General features: G+C 38.2%; 1 protein-coding gene across 2 annotated transcripts in view; it reads left to right on the plus strand.

Moving 5' to 3' along the window:
• SLC16A7 (solute carrier family 16 member 7) overlaps positions 1-12,559 on the plus strand; it is a 151,235-nt gene that overhangs the window by 126,941 nt on the left and 11,735 nt on the right. For both annotated transcript variants that reach the window (XM_083366466.1, XM_083366467.1), the window contains 2 exons: positions 5,153-5,296; positions 7,218-8,030. In XM_083366466.1, coding sequence (XP_083222592.1) covers positions 5,153-5,296; positions 7,218-8,030 — 957 coding nt within the window. The remainder of the gene's footprint in view (positions 1-5,152; positions 5,297-7,217; positions 8,031-12,559) is intronic.

Here is a 12,559-nt window from a genome sequence, read left to right on the forward strand (position 1 = left end):
AGAATGCAGCTGCACGGGTTGTGATGGGGGTTTCCCGATACTCACATGTAACACCTCTACTCCGTGAGCTGCATTGGCTTCCGGTTGCCCTCCGGGTGAGATTCAAGGTGCTGGTGATGACCTATAAAGCCCTAAATGGCTTGGGTCCGGGATATTTGAGGGAACACCTGCTGTCGGCATCAAGCTCCCTTTGTCCTGTGCGCTCCCACAGGGAGGGTCTCCTCAGGGTACCACTGGTAAAAGATTGCCGGTGGACAATACCCAGGGGGAGGGCCTTCTCTGTGGGTGCGCCGGCCCTTTGGAACCAGCTGCCTGTAGAGCTTAGGACTGCCCCTGACCTTCGCTCATTCCGCCGGGACCTGAAGACCTGGCTCTTCAAGCTTTCTGGCCTAGACTGAGAGTATTAACTGGGGTTTTAATTGTATTTTTAATTGTAATTGGGTTTTTTATTTCAAGGTTAGTGTAATTATTTTAATTGTTTTTAATTTTTGTAACTTGTTGCATCGTTTTAAAAAATCTTGTGAACCGCCCTGAGTCCTACGGGAGAAGGGCGGTATATAAGTTTAATAAAATAAATAAATAAATAAATAAAATCTTCCTCCTTCTCCCTTTTGCTGTCTCTCTCTTCCAAAGAAAAAAGAAAAAAACCGTAGCAAGCCAGTAACGAAGAAGGCTGAACAAAGTTAAAAAAAAACTGCACAGGGATCTCAGCCCCTTTTGAATTTCTCTCACATCATTCTTTCAACAAAATAGTTTTGTTTCTTCACATTCTCATGCAAACACCTTTTACTTAGTCCAACACCACCACAACAACAAAATCTGAAATTTACTGTTTCTTCCACAGCCTGGGGTGGTGTGGGGAACTCACACACATGCATTTGCACATTCAGCATACTCACACATTCATTTCCATTCAAACTGCTTGCCTAAACAATTTCGCATACAGATATTTCATTTTCATGCTTATTCCAGGCAAACCATTTATTTTTAAATAAGGCTGATAATAGGGATGGTTTCCAAGGACAGTAGATGGTGCCAGTGTCTAACAGAAAGAAATTGAATGTATATCCAAAGAGCCAGATTAGAGAGGGGGGAAAAACACTTGCATTCAGTTCTTCTTTCAATTTTTCTTTTCTTTCTTTTCTTCTGTGGCTGAAGTTGATAAAAAGATAAGCTGGCCAGATGGAGGTGTACAAATTTTTGCAACATTGCTTTCTTGAAGATTATTTTTACTGCCACAATTTCAGTGTTCTCCAATGGGTTAACACACACCTTACTGGAATCAAGGCCCCTCCTCTTTCCTTAAACACCAGTTCCTTTGCTCAGTGTAAATGAATGACCCCCTAGAGATTTCCCAATATCTTTCCTTCGATTATTGGGACTGGCCATGTCCTCTCTTATGCGGGAGTCCCTTACAGGGGGGTGGGTTTCCTTAACAGTTACACAGTTTTCAGACATTTCACACACACACACACTCCCCCAACCTCCTGATTGTTCCAGAATGTTTGTTTCTACTTACCAAATTTCTCCTGTGTTCTTGTCTCCTCCTACCATCACTCAGATGAGATGGAGGTTTCCTTAAATGTTCAGGGTTCAGACAAACTCATGTCTTCTGGCAGCTGGCCAGTTCAAAAGTCACCAGACACAAAGGGTCTGGGAGCACTCTTGACTTCATACTGACCTGCTCCAGTTTTCCTAGATGTCGTGCTGAGTCACAACAGGACTCGTTCACAGGGAGTTCCAATGAAAAACTATCTTGAAGAAATGCAACCTTCAATATCGCTGTTCAGGCAAAAGAAATGTAAGGTCCCTGGCCCTTTCTTAAATTTGAGATACCATTAAAAATCTAATCAGGCAACTCAAACGGAGGCTTCTTGAGGAAACAGCACTTTATTTTCTATCGAAATAAGTCCTGGGTGGGAACATAATCTGAACACTGGCAGCATTGCATTCAGAAGTGCCACTCCTTAGAAAGTTAGTAGAATTGCTTTATAAACTTTGTTAGCCAATGGAAATCAGACAACAGAGCCATTACATCATAAGGAAGATATAAAACATTCCTGTACACTCCCCATATTCCCTCCTCCAGAACATCTCATCCATGTACATTTTCCCATGCTTGCATGAAATTTGTCCCTGACGCAAACACTGATTACAAAAGTGAGCTAGCAATAGAGATAGCTAAACTATTTCTTTTTGTTCCAGTTACAGAACCCTTCAACCTGAAATATTTTTTCTTCATATTCTTGTGAAAACAATCCTGAATGGTCACACATTTCATTTTGCAGCAGCACACAGTTATTGAATTAACAACAAAACTTAAATTTCATAATTCATACTCTTAGCTCCTGGCTACAGGGCTAGGAATACAATTATTTCTCTAAAATTGTTGACCAGCCTTTGATGGGACTTCAGGGTTTGATTACAGGTAATCCTTGACTTATGACTATAATGTTGTTAAACAAGGTGCCTAACCCTAACTCTGTGGGCCCTGACATGGTCATTAAGGTCCTGGGAGATTTAATACAGGCCTCGCCAACCCTGATACCCCATATTTTGCTTCCCGCCCTATTGGTTCCTTGCAGGTCAAAGATCAAGAACGGCATGAAATTCCCAAAAACAAAAGTTAGCTTATAAAAGGAGGCAGACTAGATATTTGTAGATAATGGAAATTATTATATGTGCAGTTGTATTTGTGCATAGCAATTATAACTTTGACTACATGTTCATAGTATAAATGTACATGAGTTTATGTATTTGATAACTAGGCATAAGATTCTGGCAGTATAATTTTAAATGCTTAAAAAAGATACACAATTCTTTCAAAATCCAATTAAATGGACCCTTTTGAACCTATTGAAGTGTTCCTGGTCTACAGCTGCCATCGGCTCTATAAGTGGTTGATAACAGTTAGGGAATGGCAACTGTAGTGTCATTTCACCTGCAAACCCCAATTGGAAAGTATGATTTATATGATCAGTAAAGTGGTAATATTCCTCTCTTTTGTCTCAGTATGTCTACTCTTGAGATAGAGATGATAAATAGATGGAGAGAGGAAAAGAGAAAGGCAATAAAAATATAAATAGATACAATGTGAGGAACTTGTTTAATATTTTGAATTTGCTGTCCCAGAAAAACCCTAGGGTGTTTTCCTATTGCAGGGGTGCTTCCTTTAATATCCCATATGTGGCCAACAAAATTTGATTGCAAAATGGTCAAAAACTGTTATTTTTGCATGATTTTGAAGGTTGCAGGTGTTCAAACACCATGATTAGAAAAAAAACCCAGCTTCCATAATACAAAACACTTTAATTCCCATTTTAACCACACCAGCAATTTTTGAAAATGTATGAAAATAATATTGGGTGATCAAGTTTCCTATGATTCACCAGCAGAACAGAAGCTCCTGACCCAGAAGGTCTCTGTCCCCATGCATCTGAAATGAAAATTATAGGCTACAATAGAAAAACTGACCAAGCAGCTTGTACAGTTTAGGAATAATAGAGTGGATCGTATGGACTTACAAAATGGCTGCCGTGGAGCTTGTTTGTTCATATGGTGGATAACTATTCACAAATCACCCATTGACAAAAAGGCAAACTGGTGAAATGGTTTTCTGCCTTCACATCTAATATGGATGTTGTTTCACTCTTTATCTATTTTCTCCCAATAAGTAGACACAATATTGCTTTACGCCTACAAACGAAATCATTTTTATGTATACTTATATGGGCAAGAAGCAGTACTGGGAGATTGTGTTGATTATTTATGAATACAGCATTCCAAGAAGCATTTTGCCCATGTAAGTAGTGTTCATAGTACCCTTAAAGAAGAGTTTAAAATTCAGGAATTCAGGCCACTTGTATCTTAAAGAAGAACCTTCTGTAAACCCAATCTACAGTACAGGTTATTTAATTTCTTGTAGTGGAAATATTAAGATAGTTCTTTGTCTAGAAGGGAAGAGATTAATGTAAATCCTAATGTAAATCCTATGTTTTAACTTAAGCATCCATATCTAGTTGTAAGTTATCTTTTTGGGTAGAACGAATGGCAAAAGAAGGAGGAAGGGGAGCTACAACTAATAAACTCCATGCAATGGGAAAAATACATAATACATAATACATAATACATAATACATCAATACATAATACATAATACATAATACATCAATGGGTTTCCTGTAAAATCAAAAACACTGTTTGACATTTCACTTTATTCTAGAGTCATTTTCAGGGCTAACTTTAAATGTTACAACCAATGCTTTTATTTCTTTTAATTCATTTCTACTTTAATTTAAAGCTGAGACTTATAATACTGCTGCATTCTGAGAAAGCAGAACACAGTGAAGAAAGTTTTCCAAATGTGTCTGACAACAGGCCAGTTTGGATATTTAGCACTCCCATTTCAGATGGGCACTCTTCATGCCAATCAGAGTGGTTTTATGTGCGGGAAATAACTAAGCTTATTTTGCCAATCTGTATGTTGAGATGCAGCTGGGTCTGTTTATCACTCCTTTGCCTGAAGAAAGAACCACACAAGTGGATCATTGAAGGAACAAATAAAGAAAGATTCATTCTGTACCATCCTAAGCCATATTGCTTCATAAAGTAAATCCAAATATACATGCCATTCAAATCAATACTTCTTTGATTCACACACCTGTTTTAACTTAAGCATCCATATCTAGTTGTAAGTTATCTTTTTGGGTAGAACGAATGGCAAAAGAAGGAGGAAGGGGAGCTACAACTAATAAACTCCATGCAATGGGAAAAAAGCAAAGGGACATACTGCCAAAATCTTATTATGCCTGATAGACAGTAAGGTCTTTGATGGAACACTTCTCAGGATGCCAATGAAATTGCTCTACCCTGCTTCTAGGGGAGAAAAGATGGCCTAGACACATATGTCATAGTGCTATATGTATTTAATTGTTTCATCCTGCTTCATAGAAAGCTCCAGCATATATAGATTGGGTTGCATGCTTATCTGATGTTGTGTCAATAGTGAATGATGTTAATAAGTATATAGTGAATATTTTGTGAGCTAAGTACAAAGTCTTTATTTCAGTCACTGAATAGATCGAGTGACTGAAATCACTTTTTTAATCTTCAGAAAATAGTTCAATTTTTGTTTTTGTTTCTCCTGTCTACAGGCCCTATAAGCAGTATTTTGGTGAACAAATATGGCAGTAGGCCAATCATGATTGCTGGGGGGATATTGGCTTCATTTGGAATGATTGCCTCTTCATTCTGCAACAGCGTCTTGCAACTTTACATATGTGTCGGTGTAATTGGAGGTAATATAACAATATCATTTTATTTGTTTCTCCTGATGTTCTCCTTCAGCATTCACCTTTGGATTCTGTATCTAATTGATTGATTAGTTCATTCCTTCCTTCAGGTTAGGATGTTGCGAGGTTTGCATAATTCTTTCAGCAATGCTTTGCAATTACAAGAGAATAATTGATTGGTTCCTGGCAGTATTTATCATAATCATTGACTTTCAATTTTATACAGGTTCTTTTAGCTTCTCATTATTCTACCCTATAGGTATCCTTATAAAGAATTCACAGTTTAGAGAATATGCCAAAATACCCATTTTCCTTACCAAGTTATAAGTTTATTCTAAAAGTGGCCTATTGGGGCATCTAATGAACAGGCAGTTCTAACTAAAAAGTTTGAAGCAGACTTAAATGGAATGAAACAATGTACTAAAACTCAAATATATACTATATGGTCCCTTTTAAGAAAATTTCCTTTTCACTAAATTCTCAAAGTTAAAGCATTGATAGCTTCATAAATATATTCAAGACATATATTTTTTGTTGATCAGCTACTTTCTGGAAAGTTGCAGCAACTTTACCAAACATACTTATGCAATAGTCTGGTCCACACATGACTGATAATTTATATATACTGTATATATGATATTATAGTTACAATTTTTGTGTCACTCCAAATACACAATTTGGGCAAGTTGGATCATAACCAGCTGCAAGATTCAGCTTAAACTAATTGCCTTTTAAAGTAATTTTTGTGGCACACTCACCTGTTTAGCCTGTGCATACCAACTACAGCCATAGTGACTTGTTTGTCTGAAACCAAGTGGTGGGATTCAGTCAGTTTGCACCACCTTGGCAGAACTGGTAGCTAATTTTTTGTTGCCCAGGCCCAGAATGGATTTTCAGAAGTGGCATCCACACAGAGAATCGGTTGTTCACATATTTGAATCCCACCACTGCTGAAACCCTATAGGAGGAATACAGATTAAGTCAATGCAGAACACGTTTTAGGATACCTTTCTATCCAAAGAAAGATCTATAACAACTCTGATGAAAATTTGAATTATGCTTATGACAATTAAAATTGAAAAATAAAGTTGACTTAGCAAATGATAGGGCATATTATTAAGATATTACTGAAGCAAAACAAAGCAAAACTTGTTTCATTATCACAAACACACTATCTTATATAAGTTATGTATTTTTTCATAAAAAAGTTCTTTAATAATAGAGGGGGGTAGAATAGGGAAAAATAGGTTCCCCAATGTTTTTATATCTAATGCCATATAATGATATGTGGGATGAATAGACTGTTTGCATGCTTAGGCCAGTCCCTTCTACTTGACCTGCAGAGATCCTTATATCTGTATAGAGAAAACTAGTGTGTATTTCCAGACTTCATGGTGAAAACAGAGGGTTGCATTTGCATTTGTTTTAAGCTTATTTTATGTGTTCCTATTCAAACCTAAGTAAGGGATAAAACTAAAAGCAGAGGATTTAGACTTCTAAAATTTGCCTTTTTTATAGAAAAGTGACATTTAATAACTCCTGTGCAATGAACCAAGGGCAAATTGGATTGTAGCATAGCAAAATATACAAACAATGTCTTCAAGGTCTTTTTATCATTTTCCCCTGTTATTTTGATGTCTGCAACTTGGATTGGCCATCACTAAAGCTTTTGCTTTTATTGCATCTCCATAGAAGAAAATGAGGGAAATTACTGTGGCATATTGGTGACATTAAAGCATGTGGGAAGCAATGCCTTTTTGTATTTATCTGCCAGTGCCAGTGGCTCTTTTGCAAGGCCTTTCAAATGCCTACAAGTTGGCATTTTCACATTTGGGGGAGATGGGAGAGGCAATTTTGACTGATTGGAGAGATTTGTTGCAATTTATTAAATGCAGTAATGTTTTATTTTTTTCTTCTATTGTTTTAGGTTTGGGTTTGGCTTTCAACTTGCAACCTGCCTTGACGATGATTGGCAAATATTTTTATAAAAAGCGTCCCATTGCTAATGGACTGGCCATGGCAGGAAGTCCTGTCTTTCTAAGTACTCTGGCACCCTTGAATCAGTTTCTTTTTAATGCTTTTGGTTGGAAAGGAAGTTTCCTCATTCTGGGAGGACTTCTTTTAAATTGCTGTGTGGCTGGGTCACTTATGAGGCCTGTTGGACCAAAACCTGTTCAGGCCATCAAAAAAGATGTGGAAAAAGCAACTGGAGATTCCACTTTGCACAAGAATGATAAGAAATCGGTCTGGCAAACCATCAACAAATACTTAGATTTAACCCTCTTCAAACACAGGGGCTTTTTGATTTATTTGTCTGGAAATGTTATCATGTTTCTTGGCTTCTTTGCTCCAATTGTGTTCTTAGCTCCTTATGCCAAGCACAAAGGAATTGATGAATATTCGGCAGCTTTTTTACTCTCTATCCTAGCTTTTGTAGATATGTTTGCCAGGCCATCAATGGGTTTAATTGCAAACTCCAAATACATCCGGCCCAAAATCCAGTACTTCTTTAGTTTTGCTGTTTTGTACAATGGGGTCTGCCACATCCTGTGCCCATTGGCTGAAACCTATACAGGCCTGGTTGTGTATGCTGTACTTTTTGGACTTGCATTTGGAATGGTTAGCAGTGTGCTTTTTGAGACATTGATGGATCTTGTTGGTGCGCCAAGATTCTCCAGTGCAGTAGGACTCGTCACAATTGTGGAGTGCTGTCCTGTCCTTTTAGGCCCACCTATGGGAGGTAAGTATGGAGATGATGAAGGTGATGATGATACAATTGACATCTTATACTATTTGTATAATAAGAATGTGTACCCAAAACATTGACCTGGTACTTTGTGCAAAGGTATACAATTAGTTTCCCCATTCCATTTCATTCCAATCCTACTGCTTCCTGGATTCAATCTCTAGCCATGTGTTTCTTCATTTACTCATTTTCTTTCTGTCAGTATAAAATGTTACTATATTTTAGGATGTCCATTATATTTCCTGCACCTATATTCTGTCCAATAGATCCTACCTTTCAATTAATTGCTCATTCTTGTTAAAGGAGATTGTCTTCTCTCTAACATCTGTACCTTCTTGTTATTATTATTATTACTATTCTTAGCAAGAATTATTTTTTAATTTGCTTGCGAAGAACTCAAGGAATATCGTTCTCCCTGGTGAGATGTAGCATCTCTATTTTTCTAGAATTAAGACTTCTGAATTCTTTTTTGTTCCTAGGTTATGCATGAGTTTTGCTAAGACATTTTAAGAATACTTTTAGTATACGTGATATACTATTCATTATTTATTTACACAAGTTCACATCCAATTCCCAAGACTCTACTATAATAATTCTAATCAGCTCTCCCCAGACAGGTGCCTTCACATTTGTCAGTTCTCCAGCTCCCAGGATTCCTAGTTACTTGTTGGCTACAAAAAATAGCTATTTAATAAAACTATAGCTTTTCTAACAATGACCAGATAGTACTGACAGGTAAGAACAGAGTTATCAGACTATGGACTCTGTTTAGCATTATTCCTATAAAATTGATGGCAAGCCCATCAGAGAGTTAATGTGAAAAATAGGGTTTGTTTTTTTTAAAGTTCATTCCTTAAATCTTTATATAAGAAGGAAGTGGGATTGCACCTTAAAGTTCACTCCACATAGCCTAGTTTGTCTTTTTGTCCTGTTTGCATGTATATTGTGAATGCCTGAAAATCCTTCTATATCAATGCAGTCTATAAATCTAAGCAAGTGCAACAATGTGCCTGGAAACTTGAGTGCAAAGATTTCTTTTAATTCATATATTTACAGTGAGTGCACAGAGGTACGCATTGGGCAAAGCATGGATTTGAGCTCTTTGGATGCCCTCCAAATCTCCATTACTTTTTAAAACACCAGATTAGATTTATGACAGCCCCTTTTTAGGTGCTACTATTCTTCATTATTTTGATCTGAAGCATTGGAATCTTCTTCAGCTATTTTACCATTATGACATATATGGTATATATAAGATTACTGTCAGTTGTATATAGGCAGAATCAATCTATCATGTACTTAGAAGATACCATTTCTATCACTGATGAAAGGGACATAAATTAACAGTTTAATTTACCTTGTCTGTATTTCCTTTTCAAAATATAATACCCAGTGCTTTTTTTGTAAAACAAAAAGGTGCCGGAACTCACACATGTCATACAACCCGGCTTGCCTATCCTACAAGGTTCCATCCAAAAAAGGTGCCGGAACTCCGTTCTGAGCGTTCTATGAGAAAAAAAGCCCTGATAATACTTACCTAAATAAAGACTAAACATGTTTGCATTAAAAAATCACTTCTAATTAATTATCAATGTTGGGGAGAGTCTCCTTTCAGTAGAATTTCACTACACAATCCACTTAGTGGAGTTGATCCACAATGCATACATTTAACAAGGCTCAGTCCCTCAAACATGTCAAAGCTGCTGTTTCAGACCCATTTAATTCATTGGGCTGCCAGAATTACTGAATTTCAGGTAAATGTGCTTTTTCAGACTTCTCAGTAATACTCCAAAAGTTTTACTAAAAGTTCCCAACTTCTTCTGTCATATCTCAGTGGTGGAGAACATACTATGTATAGAGAAGTCTCTTCTTCAATCTTTGTAGCTAGACAAAGCTGCAAAGGTTCTTGCTTGTAAATCTGGAGAGCTGCTGCTAATCACTATAGGTAATATTGTACTAAATAAATGAAAGTTGTTGTTAGCTGCAAAGTCATATCCGACCCATCGCGACCCCATGGACAACATTCCTCCAGGCCTTCCTGTCCTCTTCCATCTTCTGGAGTCCATTTAAGCTCACGCCTACTGCTTCAGTGACTCCATCCAGCCACCTCATTCTCTGTCATCCCATTCTTCTCTTACCCTCAACCTTTCCCAGCATTAGGCTCTTCTCCAGTGAGTCCTTCCTTCTCATTAGGTGGCCAAAGTATTTGAGTTTTAGCTTCAGGATCTGGCCTTCTAAAGAGCAGTCAGGGTTGATCTCCTCTAGGACTGACCGGTTTGATCGCCTTGCAGTCCAAAGGACTCGCAGGAGTATTCTCTAGCACCATAGTTCAAAGGCCTCAATTCTTTGGCACTCAGCCTTTTTTATGGTCCAACTTTCACTACCATATATTGCAACTGGGAAGAACATAGCCTTGACTATATGCACTTTTGTTGGCAGGGTGATGTCTCTGCTTTTTAGTGTGCTGTCTAGATTTGCCATGGCTTTCCTCCCCAGGAGCAAGGGTCTTTTAATTTCTTGGCTACAGTCCCCATCTGCAGTGATCTTGGAGCCCAGGAAAATAAAATCTGTCACTACCTCCATTTCTTCCCCATCTATTTGCCAGGAATTGAGAGGGCCTGATGCCATGATCTTGGTTTTCTTAATGTTAAGTTTCAACCCAAGTCTTAATTCCAACTTTTGATTCATCTAGCCCTGCCTTTCTCATGATGTGCTCTGCATATAAGTTAAATAGGCAGGGCGACAGTATACAGCCTTGCCGGACTGCTTTTCCAATTTTGAACCAATCAGTGGTTCCGTGTCCAGTTCTCACTGTTGCTTCTTAGCCCACATATAGGTTTCTCAAGAGACAAATAAGATGGTCTGGTACGCCCATCTCTTTAAGAACTTGCCACAGTTTGTTATGATCCACACAATCAAAGGCTTTAGCATAGTCAATGAAGCATGTCACTAGCTTTGTTGTTGCTCAGCTTTTCTAAGGCCCTCTTCACTTCACATTCTAGGATGTCTGGCTTAAGGTCAGTGACCACCTCATTGTGATTATCAGGAACGTTAAGCTGGTTCTTGTATAGTTCTTCTGTGTAATTTTGCCACCTCTTCGTAATCTCTTCTGCCTCTGTTAGGTCCCCATTTTGGTCTTTTATCATGCCCATTTTGGCATTAAACGTTCCCTTCATATCTCCAATTTTCTTGAAAAGATCTCGGGTCCTCCCTATTCTATTGTTTTCTTCTATTTCTTTGCACTGTTCATTTAAGAAGGCATTATCTCTTCTAGCTATTCTCTGGAATTCTGCATTCAATTGGGCGTATCTTTGTTTTTCTCCCTTGCCTTTTGCTTCCCTCCTTTCCTCAGCTATTTGCAAAGCTTTCTCAGACAGCCATTTTGCTTTCTTGCATTTCTTTTTCTTTGGGATGGTTTTGATTGCTACCTGTTGTACAATGTTGCGAACCTCTGTCCATAGTTCTTCAGGCACTCTGTCTATCAGATCTAATTCCTTAAATCTATTTGTCACCTCTACTGTATATTCAACAGGGATATGATTTAATTCATACCTGAGTGGCCTAGTGCTTTTCCCTACTTTCTTCAGTTTAAGCCTAAACTTTGCGATGAGAATTATTTTTTTTTAATTCCATTTATATCCCGCCCTTCTCCGAAGACTCAGGGCGGCTTTACAAACTTAGCAGTAGCCTTCATTCTATGTATATGCCTGCTTATTAGGGCTTTCACACACCCCAAGCGGCATTATTACAAAGTCAGCTTATTGCCCCCAACAATCTGGGTCCTCATTTTACCTACCTCGGAAGGATGGAAGGCTGAGTCAACCTTGAGCCTGGTGGGATGCGAACCTGCACTAATTGCAGGCAGCTGGTGTTACTTAAGGAGGCATTAGCCCACTGCTCCACCAAGGCTCTTTAGTTCATGGTCTGAGCCACAGTCAGCTCCTGGTCTTGTTTTTACTGACTGTATAGAGCTTCTCCATCTTTGGTTGCAGAGCATATAGTCAGTCTGATTTCTGTGTTGACTATCTGGTGATGTCCATGTGTAGAGCCGTCTCTTGGGTTGTTGGAAAAGAGTGTTTGCTATGACCATTGTATTCTCTTGACAAAATTCTATCAGCCTGTGCACTGCTTCATTTTGTACTCCAAGGCCGAACTTGCTTGTTATTCCGGTTATCTTTTGGCTTCCTACTTTAGCATTCAAATCCCCCATGATGATAAGGACATCATTTTTGGTGTTATTCTATAAGGTGCTGTAGAGTTTCATAGAACCAATCAATTTCATCCTCTTCAGCACCAGTGGTTGGGGCATAGATTTGGACTACTGTGATATTGAATGGTTTACCTTGGATTCAAACTGAGATCCTTCTGTCATTTTGAGGATTGTATCCCAGTATTGCTTTTCCTACTCTTTTATTGACTATGAAGGCTACTCCGTTTCTTGTCAGGGATTCTTGCCTGCAGTAGTATACCTGATGGTCATCTGAATTAAATTCACCCATTCCTGTCCATTTAAGATGTCGATG

This window comes from Vipera ursinii (genome assembly GCF_947247035.1).
Source record: "Vipera ursinii genome assembly, chromosome: 6".
NCBI lineage: Eukaryota > Metazoa > Chordata > Lepidosauria > Squamata > Viperidae > Vipera > Vipera ursinii.